Source organism: Diceros bicornis, chromosome 31 (genome assembly GCF_020826845.1).
Source record: "Diceros bicornis minor isolate mBicDic1 chromosome 31, mDicBic1.mat.cur, whole genome shotgun sequence".
NCBI classification, from domain to species: Eukaryota; Metazoa; Chordata; class Mammalia; order Perissodactyla; family Rhinocerotidae; genus Diceros; species Diceros bicornis.
The window spans coordinates 15,115,294-15,128,774 of NC_080770.1; the positions used below are offsets into that span (position 1 = coordinate 15,115,294).

Sequence of the window (13,481 nt, forward strand, 5' to 3'; positions counted from 1 at the left end):
ATGAAATAAAAACGTATTTCACACAAAAAGTTTAGCCAGTGTTTAGATCACCTTTATTTATAATCACTAAACAATGGAAACAACACTAAAGGTCCTCAGCTGAGGAAAGAGACAATCAATATATAAAGTTCATATTACAGAATACTACTCTGCAGTTTGAAAATTCTACTATAGATACAGGTAACAACATGGATGGACCTCAGTTGAATTATGCTAAGTGAAAGACACCAGAATCAAAGACTACATATTCTAGGCTTCTAGATAAGGACATTCTTGAAAAGGCAAAATTTATGGAAAAAACAGGTTAGTGGTTATGAAGGCCAGTGGGTCAGAGAGAAGGTTGACTACAAACTTGGGAAATTTATTATGGGTGACTGTGGTAGTGGTTACAGGACTATACATACAAATTAGTGATCAAATTATTAGAACTATATAATAAAAAGTGTGTGTATTACTGTTTCTTACTTATATATTGATTAAAAATAAAAATAATATGAAATAACTATACAAAAACATACGTGCATATTCAAAATATCCAACTTGGTCCCCACAGGCAGTTTAATTACTTCTTCCCTAGGAAAGTCAGATGAGAAGCTGTAGATGTTTTCATAGGGGTCCTCTCCTGAGAGCTCTATGTCTCTATAATTCACTCTGGGTTCCCATGCATTAGCTTCTGAAATCCACCATGACTCCAAGTGACTTTATTTTAGAGGTATGAGATTTTGGTCCTAGTCTTTTTTATAATCATGTATTCATCTGAAGGTTGATAGTAGTTTGCACATGCAGGTCTTCTCTCGACCTTAAGATTTCCTATGAGCCTGCAGCCATGGCCAAGGAAACATTCCAAGGTAGAAATTACATTGAATTACTTTAAAATGATAATCCCTCAGCTCATCAAGTTATTTTATAGGCATTTCCTTCTTTTCTATTTACAGATACACTTCTGTGGATTATGTGGGAGAGATAATTTTATTATGTTCATTTTACAAATAACGAGGTAAGTTAAGTTACCCCTCCAGGCACAGAAAGAATGCAGGGCAGATGTAGGACTTGAACCCATGTTAATTTTCTTTCCTCCATCATTCTCTGCCTTAGAGACCTGAGAACATTTTACCACTATTTAAGAGAGCTTCTCTAACAGTATTTATACAATAGTCCATGGTTGAATTTCTTATTTCAAATACACTATTCAAGATTGACTATTGCTTGTTTTCAAGTAACAAGTTAAGCTTCCATGCTCAATATACACTTTTAGTGAAAACTGTAATCCATGCAAAAGCAGTGGAGTAGCAACACCTAGTGTGATTTATTGAGCACGGAAGTAGATGTTTTGAATACTTTCCTTACAAAACTGAACTGAAGTTGGGGAGTAAACGTCAAAACTTCCATCGGTAGAAAGTTAGATGATACTTATGAAACATCATTATCCTGCTCCTACAAAAAGATTAATAAAAAATAGTATAATTAGGTGGTAATTTTATCTTGTTCACTATATGTTAGCCTCTTATTGGAGGTAAAGAAAAAAACAAACAGGAGAGTGAAATCATCTTTCTTTAAATTGCAAAAGGAGCCAAAGTGAAATAGCAAGATCCAAACTGCATTTTAACTTTTCCTCCAGAATTTCATCCTTATTATTTCTACCATATCTACACATGTCGACATTGATGTGGTTAAGAATACAGGCTTCTGATTAGGTTTAAATGGGTTTAAATCCTCATACTTGTGTGTAATTGTAGAGTATTACATAACTTCACAAATCCTTAATTCTTTAATGGTAAAATAAGAATAAGTATACTACCTACCTTACATACACGCATTTTTATATATAAAATATTTAGCATTGGTTGTATCACACAGTATATGCTAAAAGTGGTTATGTGTGTTGAAGTGGGCTAACACAAAACCTTCATGGGCTAATATCGTAAAGTGAAGTTACCAGAGGTTTAGGAGGAAGAGGGCAGGAAATAATAGTCAGCATTGGATGGTTGCCCTTACAAAGGATTCAGATTCAAATAAAAAGAATTAAAATACTATTTCTATGTAGGAACAGATTTATATAAAATATTTAACAACACGGAGTTTATCACAAAACCAGATCTGAAGGTTAAAGGCAAGCCGTATACTATGACCTTTCACCCTCCATCTCTGTGATTCAAATATGGGATGACAGTAATGAAGAAAAAGAATGAGTTTAACAGAAGGAGACTGTTTCAATGCAATTTAAAGGATAAATTTCAAGGAAGAAATTAGGAAAAAAACAGCTACATGGAAGTGCTAAAGTAGCCAACTGTATGAGTGGAGCAAGGACAGAGTAAAACTTCCTGGAGAGCACAGAAAATCCCGTGGGCCTATGGTGTGAGTAAAGGCAACTTGGAGAAGGAGGCTACAAGATTTCAAAACTCACTCACTCCTCAAGCCCTGCATGTTGCCACCCACCTTTTCCAAATCAAATAGAAACCATCATTCCATCCTAAAAATAATGTTACAGCTAACATTAATCAGTTTATGCTAAACACCCAACATTTTATTCATTGGTTTTTTAATGCATTATCTCATTTAATTCTTATAGTAATACTTTGAGTTAGACCTCAGTACTATCTTCATTTTGTAAATGGAGAAAATAAGGATCAGGGAAGTTAGGTTAGGATTAATGACTCCTACATAGTGAATGGTAGGGCTGATATGCACGTCATCCCAGAACAGAAGCTCTGTATGCGATGCTGTGTTTTCTCTTCAGAATTGCCTCTGCTGTTTATACGTGCTCCTACCGCTCCAGTTATACCATCACAAACACTATGCATTTAAGTCTCAGTTGCTTCACTGTGAAACCCTAAACACTGTGTTTGGACCAATGGAGACAACGAGTAATTGTAAGTTGAGTTAAATTTTGTTCAATTTAAATCAACTAATACCATTTTATTTAGGAACCACTCTACTAGTATCCAAAGCTTGGCTTGTTATTAATACTTATGTAAATGTGAATAAATTACTCAATATTTTGTGCCTCACACAACTTTAAATGAAAGTAACAGCTGATGAACCTCATAATTTGGTTAAGAGGAATCAATGGATATACATGTAAAGTGTTGAGATCAGTCCTGGCATATGAGCAACATGGTAGAGTAAGCTTTTACTAGGATAGGAAAACTGGATATAGCATCTCAGACATGTCATCTTGGACAAGTCATTCAATTTTCCAAATCTCAGTTTATGAACATAAAAAATTTTAAAACTCAAGAGATTATCCATAAAGAACCTTTCAATTCAACAGTTTTTAACTCTACAGAAAATTAATGTACTAAATTTTCTGGTTAAGCTCATGCTTTAGATATAGAGAACCTTGAAATATACACCATTGCTGTAATGAAATATGCACATGGTATATAAATGTTTCGATTTAGCTGTAATCTCTATTCCACTTAACACTTTTGTCTTTTATTTCACTTTGCTACAGGACATCTCATGATTCTCAAATAATGTCGATGGACAACAGGACAGAAGTGACACAGTTCATCCTTCTAGGACTAACCAATGCCCCAGAACTGCAGGTCCTCCTCTTTATAATGTTCACTCTCATTTATCTCACCAATATGGTTGGAAATCTGGGTATGATCCTGTTGATTCTCATGAACTCTCATCTACACACTTCCATGTATTATTTTCTCTGTAACCTGTCTCTGGTAGACTTGTGTTACTCCTCAGCTGTCACTCCCACAGTCATGGCTGGGTTTATTACAGCAGACCAGGTCATCTCCTACAATGCATGTGTTGCTCAGATGTTCGCTTTTGCAGCCTTTGCCACTATGGAAACATTTTTCTTGGCAGCAATGGCATATGATCGCTACGCAGCAGTGTGCAAACCCCTACATTACACTACCACCATGACGACAAGTGTGTGTGCATGTCTGATCATAGGCTGCTACGTCTGTGGTTTCTTGAATGCCTCCATCCATGTGGGGAACACATTCCATCTCTCTTTCTGTATGTCCAATGTGGTCCATCACTTTTTCTGTGATATTCCAGCAGTCATGGTTCTGTTTTGCTCTGATAGGCATGTGAGTGAGCTGGTTCTTCTTTATGTAGCTAGCTTCAATGTCATTTTTGCTGTCCTAGTTATCTTGATATCCTACCTATTCATATTTATCACCATCCTAAAGATGCACTCATCTGCAGGATACCAGAAGGCTTTATCCACCTGTGCCTCCCACCTCACTGCAGTCTCCATCTTCTATGCGACAGTCATCATCATGTACTTACAGCCCAGCTCCCGTCATTCCATGGACACAGACAAAACAGCATCTGTGTTCTATACTATGATCATCCCCATGCTCAACCCTGTGGTCTATAGCCTGAGGAACAAGGAGGTCAAGAGGGCATTCAAGAAGGTTCTTTTGGAGGCAAAATTGTCTCTAGGTTTAGAATTTTAATGTTGTAGGATTTACACTAACCTAGTTTAGTATCGCTCAGATCTTCTCCATGAACTGAATCATATATTACGGCCCACACTGAACTTGAGTTCCTAAAGAGATAGCCTTCCCTCTTCAAAACTTTTTTTTATCTAGAAAAAAAGAAATACTATGTCCAGAAATATAATACCTGAATGATAATGGCTAAGGAGAATAGTATGATATCTTGTGTGCTGCTTGTCAAAAACCTTATTAAGAATATTTGACTCATTCACTCATTCTACATGCATTTCCTCTGCCACATGCCACTATAAATATGTATGTAAAACGGGGTCAAAAACAAGCCCATGTGCAGAAAGAAGTGCATGCCTGTGCGTCATGTGGGTGCTTATATACGGGAGCAGGAAATTTGTCATATGTGAAGAAAGGTGACTCGTTTTCAATTTTAATAATTTAAGTAATTAAATGGAGTACTAGAACATCAATGTTTAATATTATTTATTTACTTCATTGAATAAAAGTTCTCATGGTGCTTATTTGAAAATAAAGTGATAAACTTTTAAATGAAAGTATTTGCTTTTTCGTTGACACATTTTATCTAGAGACACGTAAACACAACACCTTAAACAAATTAATTTTAATCTCCTAACCAAGTCATTTTATACCATCAACATGTTCACGTTACAATTTTCAAGACAATAAAAGACCCAGAGTACAAGAAAAATGGACAAAAAAAAAAAAAAACATTTTCCAATTGGAAAATTACTGCATACATGCAAATTATAATTAACTGAAATTACTCTAAATGTCCATATAAGAAGTATAAACATGACAGTATCTGTCAGGAATAAAGACAGTGTGCATTCAATACGCTAGTATAATGAATAATTTTTATGCTTTTAATTTTGATCCTCAGGGAGTTCAATACTATACAAAATCTACCCACAGGAATGTGCATCCATATCTAATTTTTTGTCTATAAAATAAGACACTTCAGCATCTCAATATTTTTAAGATTGTGCTTGAATGTGCTAAGATTCTTATGGTAGTACTTGTGGGTCAGTATAATTTAACACAAATGCTAAATTTTTGCCTTTATGTTAATGTTTCTCTTCTTGGAACTGTTTCTAATTATTATTCTAGGTGATTCTTTAATTTTACAATTATTTTAAGTTCCAGGAGATTTTCAAAAATGGCACAGAATATTTCTATATAATCTTGTGGCAGGTTAAAAATAGCCTGCCAAAGATCGATGGCCTAATCCCTGGAACCTGTGAAGACTAATTTATATGGCAAAAAGGGACTATTCAGATGTGATTAAATTAAGAATATTAAGATTGGGGGGTTATCCTGGATTATCTGTATGTACCCCAAAGAAAATCTCATATATTCTTATAGCAAGGAGTTAGGGAAAACAAGATTCTGGGAAGATGCTGGAAGAGGAAACACCAGGAATCTGTCTCCTGACCTGGACAATTACACTGGCAAAATCTGTCTGAAGTAACTATTTGGGGACTCTGGAGTCTACTGAAGTCTTTGCAACTTCCAGGGGAAGACTTGTATGATAAATTGTGGTAAATTTTGGTCAATTTCAGCTCTTAGAACAGTAGCGGCTACCTGTTTCCCAAACTCAGCCATGTGGTAAGCAGCTGTGCACGTGTTCCTGGAGCAGCTTGCCCACAGCTTGCAAGAGCCAGGGTGGGCAAAAAGGACTCTGTCCTCCTAATATGGGGAATTCGTGCTCTTATTAGTGATTGCTGCTTCTGATCACAGAGGTGCAAACAAAGAGGTAGGCATCCATTGTTGTTGCACCTCCCCTATTGCTTTAAGCCTTTCCCCTTTTAGCTGAAATGAATTCAGGGGATTTAAAGGGGTACTGCTTTTTTTATTTCTCCCCTTCATTTTTCTCTTTTTTCCCTTGTGGGAGCCAGACTTTAAAGTGTAGAACATTAAAAAACAACTGTATATATGGGGACAATTAGAAAGTGACTACACATGCCCTGGGAAAAGCTCAGAAAATACCTGAGAAGACCTGAAGTTTACATGTCAGGCTGATCTTCAGCACAGATATAGCCTACCGTAATCAAAAAGCAAAAATGATAACAGAAAAGAGCAAACCCTGGGGAAAGGGGAGAATCTGATGTCCAGAATTACCAAACTATTAAATTCAAATGTCCAGCTTTAAATAAAAAATCATAAGGGATACAAAAAAACAGGAAAGTATGTCCAATCTAAAGGAAAAAAATAAATCAACAGAAACTGTCCCTGAAAAAGACATGATGGCAGATTACTAGACAAATATTTTGAAACACTTGTGTTCAAAATGCTCAAAGAACTAAAGGAAGATGTAGAGAAAGTCAAGAAAACACTCTGTGAACAAAACAGAAATATCAATAAAGAGAAGAAAACCTAAAAATAAAACAAAAAGATATTCAGGAGCTACAGAGTCCAATAACTGAAATAGAAAAATTGCTAGAGGGATTCAAAGGAAGATTTGAGCAGGTAGAAGAAAGAATCAGCCACTTCAAGATAGGACAATGCAGATTATTGATTCCGAGGAACACAAAGAAAAGATTGAAGAAAAATGAATGGTGCCTATGGACCTGAGGAACACTATCAAGCAGACCAACACACACATTGTGGGAGTCCCAGAAGGAGAAGAGAGCAAGATGCAGAAAGAACATTTGAAAAATAATGGCTAAAAACTACCCAAATTTGATGAAAGATATGAATATAAACATCTAAGAAGCTCAAAGAACTCCAAGTAAGATGAATTCAAAGAGATGCTGAGACACATTATAATCAAACTTTTAAAAGCTAAAGACAGAGAAACTTGAAAGCAGCAAGACAGAAGCAGATCATCACATATAGGAATCTTCAAAAAGATGATCAGCAGATTTCTCATCAGAAGTTTTGGAAGGCTGTGGGCAGGTATATTCAAATTGCTAAAAGAAAAAAAAAACACTGTTAATCAAAAGTCTGCATCTGGGATAATTGTCCTTCAAAAGTAAGGGAAAATTAAAACACATTCAGATAAACAAAAGCTGATGGTGTTTGCTAACATTAGACCTGCCCTGCAAGAAATGCTCAGGGGAGTCCTCAAAGGTGAAATGAAATGTTATTGGACAGTAAACTAAAACCACCTGCAGAAGTAAAGATCATAATAAAGGTAAATAGGTGGGCAATTATTAAAGCTAATTTTATTGTAACAATGCTTTGTAACTAATTTTTGTTTTCTCTAGGATTTAAGGGACAGATATTTAAAGACAAAGAAAACACTTATTAGTCCGGAAGGTATTATTATTGTAACTTTGGTTTGTCAATCCAAATCTTGTTTTCTTTTTGGCAGGCATGCTCCAGCACAAACATACGAACCCCCCTTTGAAGCCCTATGCAAGGCTGGGGAGAATTAACAGTAAAAATTATTAAGAAAATTTGTCCAATCTTTAGGTAATCACTAAGATAAGTGAGTAGAAACTTAGTGATGACATACAACAAACAATACAGAATTAACATAAGTAATCCAGGAAAATCACTAAATAAACAAACAGCATCCCCACCAACAAGAAATACTAAGTGGGAGCAGAGGTCTTACTTCCAGAAGTTGCTACATTTTATTACTTAAAATCCCTATATTTTAATATCAAAAATATATATATTACACATAGAAAGAGGAAAGTATGACCAATAAATAGAGTTTTTAAAAAATAATCAATAGAAACTATCCTTGTGAAACCCAGATGCTGGACTTAGTAGAAAAAAGATTTAAAACAGCTATAAATATGGTCAGAGAACTAAAGGAAAACAAATCTAAATAATTAAGCAAGTATGAGAACAAAGTCTCACCAAATAGAAAATATCTATAATGATACATAAATTATTTTATAAAAACCAAATAGAAAGTCTTGAAAAGAATTATAATGAAATACAAAATTTACTAAGGTGGATCAATAGAAGATTTAAGATTGCAGAGGAAAAAAATCAGTGAACTTGAAGATAGGTCATTTGAGAATATCCAGCCTGAGGAACAGAAATAAAAAAGAATGAAGAAAAGTAAACTGAGTCTCAGAGACAAGTGGGATACTATCAGGAGTAGCAACATATGCATGATGGGAGTCCCAAAAGGAGAGAGAGAAAGGGCCAGAAAGAATATTTGAAGATATAATGGGCAAAAACTTCTTAAATCTGGGGAAAGGAATGGAATAAAAATAGACTCAAAATTTTTAACATAGAGAGACTCAAAATATTACAAGTATATACATTAACAAATTCATAGCATTTATATTCAAATAAGTTATTAATACTATTGTAATTCTTGATTTAATTTAAAAATTAAATGTCATATTTTTATTTATATTATGCCATTATTGGGGCTGGCCCTATTGCCTTCTGGTTACATTCGGCATGCTCTGCTTCAGTGGTCAGGTTTTCATTCCTGCGTGCAATCTACGACACTTGTCAGAGGCCAGGCTGTGGAGGCAACCCACATCCAAAATGAGGAAGACTTTCACAGTTGTTAGCTCAGGGCGAATCTTCCTCAGCAAAAAAATAAAATGAAATAAAATATTTTTTTATCATCCTTTTCTTTTTCCTATATTGTGATACGTTTTCTCTATTAAAATTGCCATATACACATATTATTTTTAGATATAACTCACTAATATGGAAATTTGTCTAGGAAAATAAATGTCTATGTAAAGGCATGTATTTTCATTAATTACAAGAACAAAGAATTTAAAATAAATCTACATTCAAGGAACTTGGAAGTATTTTTATAAAGATTAACTTAAAAATATATAAAATCTATTGCTTTTTCATATGTAAAAAGATAAATGAAATATAATTTTTAAGAACCAAACACATATATGTTATATAAATGTATATATATTTACATTAAGTCAAATATTTATATTAAGAATGTGTTTTCATAAACCAAAATAATTGTTTTAAACTCTACTATAACAGACCTCGCTTATGTATGTTTTAGCTAATTTCTCCCTCTGTAGATGTGTGAGTTTCTCATGAAAGATGTATGTGTGCATATGCTTATAAGTAAATGTGAGTTTACGTGTTTTTGTGGGAGAGTAGGTAAATATATTTATTAACAAGAATTTGTAAAATAAGAAGTCCATATTCATGAGTGATTCTTCTTAACCTATTATTCCTAGGTGTCACATTTTTTAAGAATTTTGCTTTGCAGACTTAACCAATAGCTGAAGAACATACTGTAAAATATTAGAAATTTTTATTTTGGGCTAGTCTGGTAAATATTTTTCCTAGATACATCTGATGTGGATGAAACTGCCTTATTGTAGAATCTATGTAATTAAAATATGAATCCTATAGAAGACCTTGTCTTCCCCACAGCCTTTTTAAAGGCACTCTTGACCTATTTTTTCCTCAGGCTGTAGACCAGTGGATTTGGCATGGGGATGACCATAGTATGAAACACAGACACCATTTTGTCTATGTCCATGGAATGGCTGGAGCTGGCTTGTTAGTACATGAAGATGACTGTCCCATAGAAGATGGAGATGGCAGTGAGGCAGGAAGCACAGGTGGAAAAGGCCTTATGGCACCCTTCAGATGAGCGCATCCTCAGGATGGTGATAAACATAAACAGGTAAGAGATCGAGATGACCAAGACAGAAACGAGGGCATGGAAACCTGCCACAAAACAAACAACCATCTCGAGGCCAGCCCAGTGGTGTAGTGGTTAAGTTCACGCACTTCGCTTCAGTGGCCCGAGTTCACCAGTTGGGATCCTGGGCGCGGACCTACGAACACACCACTCATCAAGACACACTGAGGCAGCATCCCACATAGAGCAACTAGAAGGATGTACAACTATGACATACAACTATCTACTGAGGCTTTGGGGAGAAAAAGGGAAAAAAGGAAGAAGATTGGCAACAGATGTTAGATCACGGCCAATCTTCCTCAAAAAAAAAAAATAATAACCATCACACTGATGTAGTTGTCTGAGCAGGAGAGAGTCAGGAGAGGAGGAGCATCACAGAAAAAGTGATCAACCACATTGGACCTACAGAAGAAGAGCCTGAAAATGTTCTCCGTGTGGAAGGAGGCATTCAGGAAACCACAGAAGTAGGAGCCTATGATCAGACATGCATACACACTTGTCATCATGGTGGAGCTGTAATGCAGGGGTTTACACACTGCTGTGTAGCAGTCATAAGCCATTGAGGCCAAGAGGAAACTTTCCACAGTATAAAGGCTAAAAAGAAGAAGAACTGGGTGACACAAGCATTGTAGGAAATGACTTTGTCTCCTGTGAGGAATCCTGACATCGCCTTGGGAGTGACAGCTGAGGAATAAATAAAGTCAACCAGAGACAAGCTACTGAGGAAAAAATACATGGAAGCATGGAGATGAGCATCCAACAGAATCAACTTGATCACCCCCACGTTCCCAACCAGAGTGATGAGGTAGATGAGAGAGAAGATTATGAAGAGTGGGAATTGTAGTTCCAGGGCATCAGTTAACCTCACAAGAAGGAACTCAGTCACTTCTGTACTGTCCTCCATGGGGATCAATTGGGAATTATGTGGCTGCCCTGTAGCAAAAAGAAAATAGAATCAGAATGAGAAATGGAGGGAAGGCTCTGCTGAAATCCATCAGTATGATCATTGTGTGCCTTATTTCAGTATTGCAATAACTTGTTTCCAGCAGTCTCTAGATCTAAAGCATGACCATGAAACTAAATGCAATTTTAAATTATTGATAGATCATAGAATATTCCAGATACAAGGAACTGGAGATAATGCACCCCAATCTCCTAACTTCGTAGAAGACTGAATTAAGGTAAACAGAAAAAAATAAAGGATGCATGTAAGACCATCAGATTAGTTGCTAACTGGAACAGCTCAGACTCCCAATTCAAAATTTACAAAACAAACATAAATTTTTATTTATATTAAAATGGCTTAGTAAAATTAATGTGAAACTGAATTAATTATACTTCAATTGACTTTTTTTTGTCTTTTCCATTATGTCAAGAACAGTGTTATATGACAGTGAAAAATATTTAATTAAAACCTGTCCTTTGCCTAAAACAGTCTCAGTATAGTACAGTAAACAGAATGTATAATTTACCACATAGGGGAAAAACAGTAGAAATTAATGTCCAAGGAATAAAAGTGTGTAGAAATTCATGTCCAAGGAATAAAAGCATCAAGAAAATAACAGTTCTTAACTTCTGTTACATTAACGTAGCTTTTAACTTTTGCCTTCAGATGTCCCTGATCTGGAGCCACGTTAAAACACCAGGTTAAAAGGATGCAAATCCCGGGGCCGGCCTGGTGGCGCAAGCGGTTAAGTGCGCGCGCTCCGCTGCGGCGGCCCGGGGTTCGCTGGTTCGGATCCCGGGCGCGCACCGAAGTACTGCTTGGTAAGCCATGCTGTGGCGGCGTCCCATATAAAGTGGAGGAAGATGGGCACCGATGTTAGCCCAGGGCCGTCTTCCTCAGCAAAAAAAGAGGAGGATTGGCGGATGTTAGCTCAGGGCTGATCTCCTCACAAAAAAAAAAAAAAAAAAAAAAAAGGATGCAAATCCCACCTCTACCACATACAGAATAGATGAACTTGGGATAGTGTGCAATATCACTCAGCCATCAGTTGTCAAACTGGGCTAATAATGCAAACTGGAATAATGTGTATTGTTTGATATTATGATTTGGACAGAGGGCTTGATCAATCTGTTATTGGACAGGTGGATAATATAAGATGGAGCTTTCAGAGAAGAGTGAAATCAAAGAGTTAATAACATCACTCTTACCATTTGCTTTCCTCTCAAACTCCTCTACTCTCCTATCCTTCATATACTCCCCTCCAATTTTTCACAGTAAGATTTCTCTCTGTTTACATAAATGGCCATTCTAGCAGTTCCAGAAAGAATCTACTCATATTCTGAGTCAGCTTCAGTATTAACTAATGTGTCCAAGGCCTTAGTTTCCCCATCTATAAAATGGAGATAATAGTATTGTCTAGCCCTTAAGAAGCATACAATAAATGTATCCATTCTTGAAAAATTCAAAGTGCATTTGAGTTTTTCTATTGTTCCATTATCATTCCTTTCTCAGAACCTGAAAAACCTTGGATGCATCCCTCACAGATAAGAACGATACTAATTTTGATATATTATTACTGATGTTAGGAACTGTATAAGAGAAGTTTTTGAAGCCTACATAAAATCTTATGGAATTTCCGCTTATTTTTATAAATCTGGAATCTTTCCAAAATGGAGTTTGAAAATTTTATACACTTTAAAATTTTAGCCAAATCATTTAGAGATTAAAAATCCTTAAGAGATTAATTCCTACTTCAGGAATTAGATACTTGATCCAGTGATGCATTTCTTACAAAAATTTTTATTGAAGAGCTACTATAAGCTTGACACGGCCATATATACTGCAAATACAAATAAAAACAGCAATTTCCATTTTGGAAAAGGAAACAGATATAAAATAAAATGGATAAGGAAAATATTTAGCTTGAGTGGAAATTTTTAAAAAGCTGAGTGGGGAATAGGCAAGCTTAGAAATACATAGGTGTAATTTTAAATATGGTGGTCTGGGAGATCCTTATAAATAAATGAGACTTTTGAGCAAATATCTGAAGACATCAGGGGAATAAGTCTTGAGCATATTTGGGGAAAGAGCCTTCCAGGCAGAGGGAACAGAAAATGCATGGTGCTGGGGTTTGAACACACCAAGATTGTTCTAAGGACAGCAAGAAAACTAGTAAGGCTACAGATGGAAGGAAGTTTAGATCAGAGAGGTATTGCAAGAAGAAGCTGTAATGACCACCTACAATATTTGACTTTATTAGGTTTTTATTCTGAGTGAGATTGGAAACCGTTACAAGATTTGGACAAAAAGGTGACATAACCTGACTTCTTTTTTAAAAGGAGTAGTCTAGCAAATCTGTGGTAATTGAGTTTAAAAGGATAAGGATGAAAAGTGCTAGAAAAATTAGGAGGTCATTATAATATTCTAGGTAACAGAGAATGATTGCTTGGACCAAGATGGTAGTGAGAGAGGCAATGAGAAATTATTT

The 13,481-nt window shown here is 35.7% G+C and overlaps 1 protein-coding gene and 1 pseudogene across 1 annotated transcript; one reads left to right on the top strand and one right to left on the bottom strand.

Annotated features, from left to right (window-relative positions):
* The first annotated feature begins 3,482 nt into the window (after window positions 1-3,482).
* Window positions 3,483-4,427, top strand: LOC131395566 (olfactory receptor 5B3-like). Its single transcript, XM_058527423.1, has one exon. The coding sequence runs from the start codon at window positions 3,483-3,485 to the stop codon at window positions 4,425-4,427; it is 945 nt and encodes a 314-aa protein (XP_058383406.1).
* Window positions 4,428-9,732: 5,305 nt separating this feature from the next.
* On the bottom strand, window positions 9,733-10,951 carry LOC131395567 (olfactory receptor 5B12-like; annotated as a pseudogene).
* Window positions 10,952-13,481: the final 2,530 nt, after the last annotated feature.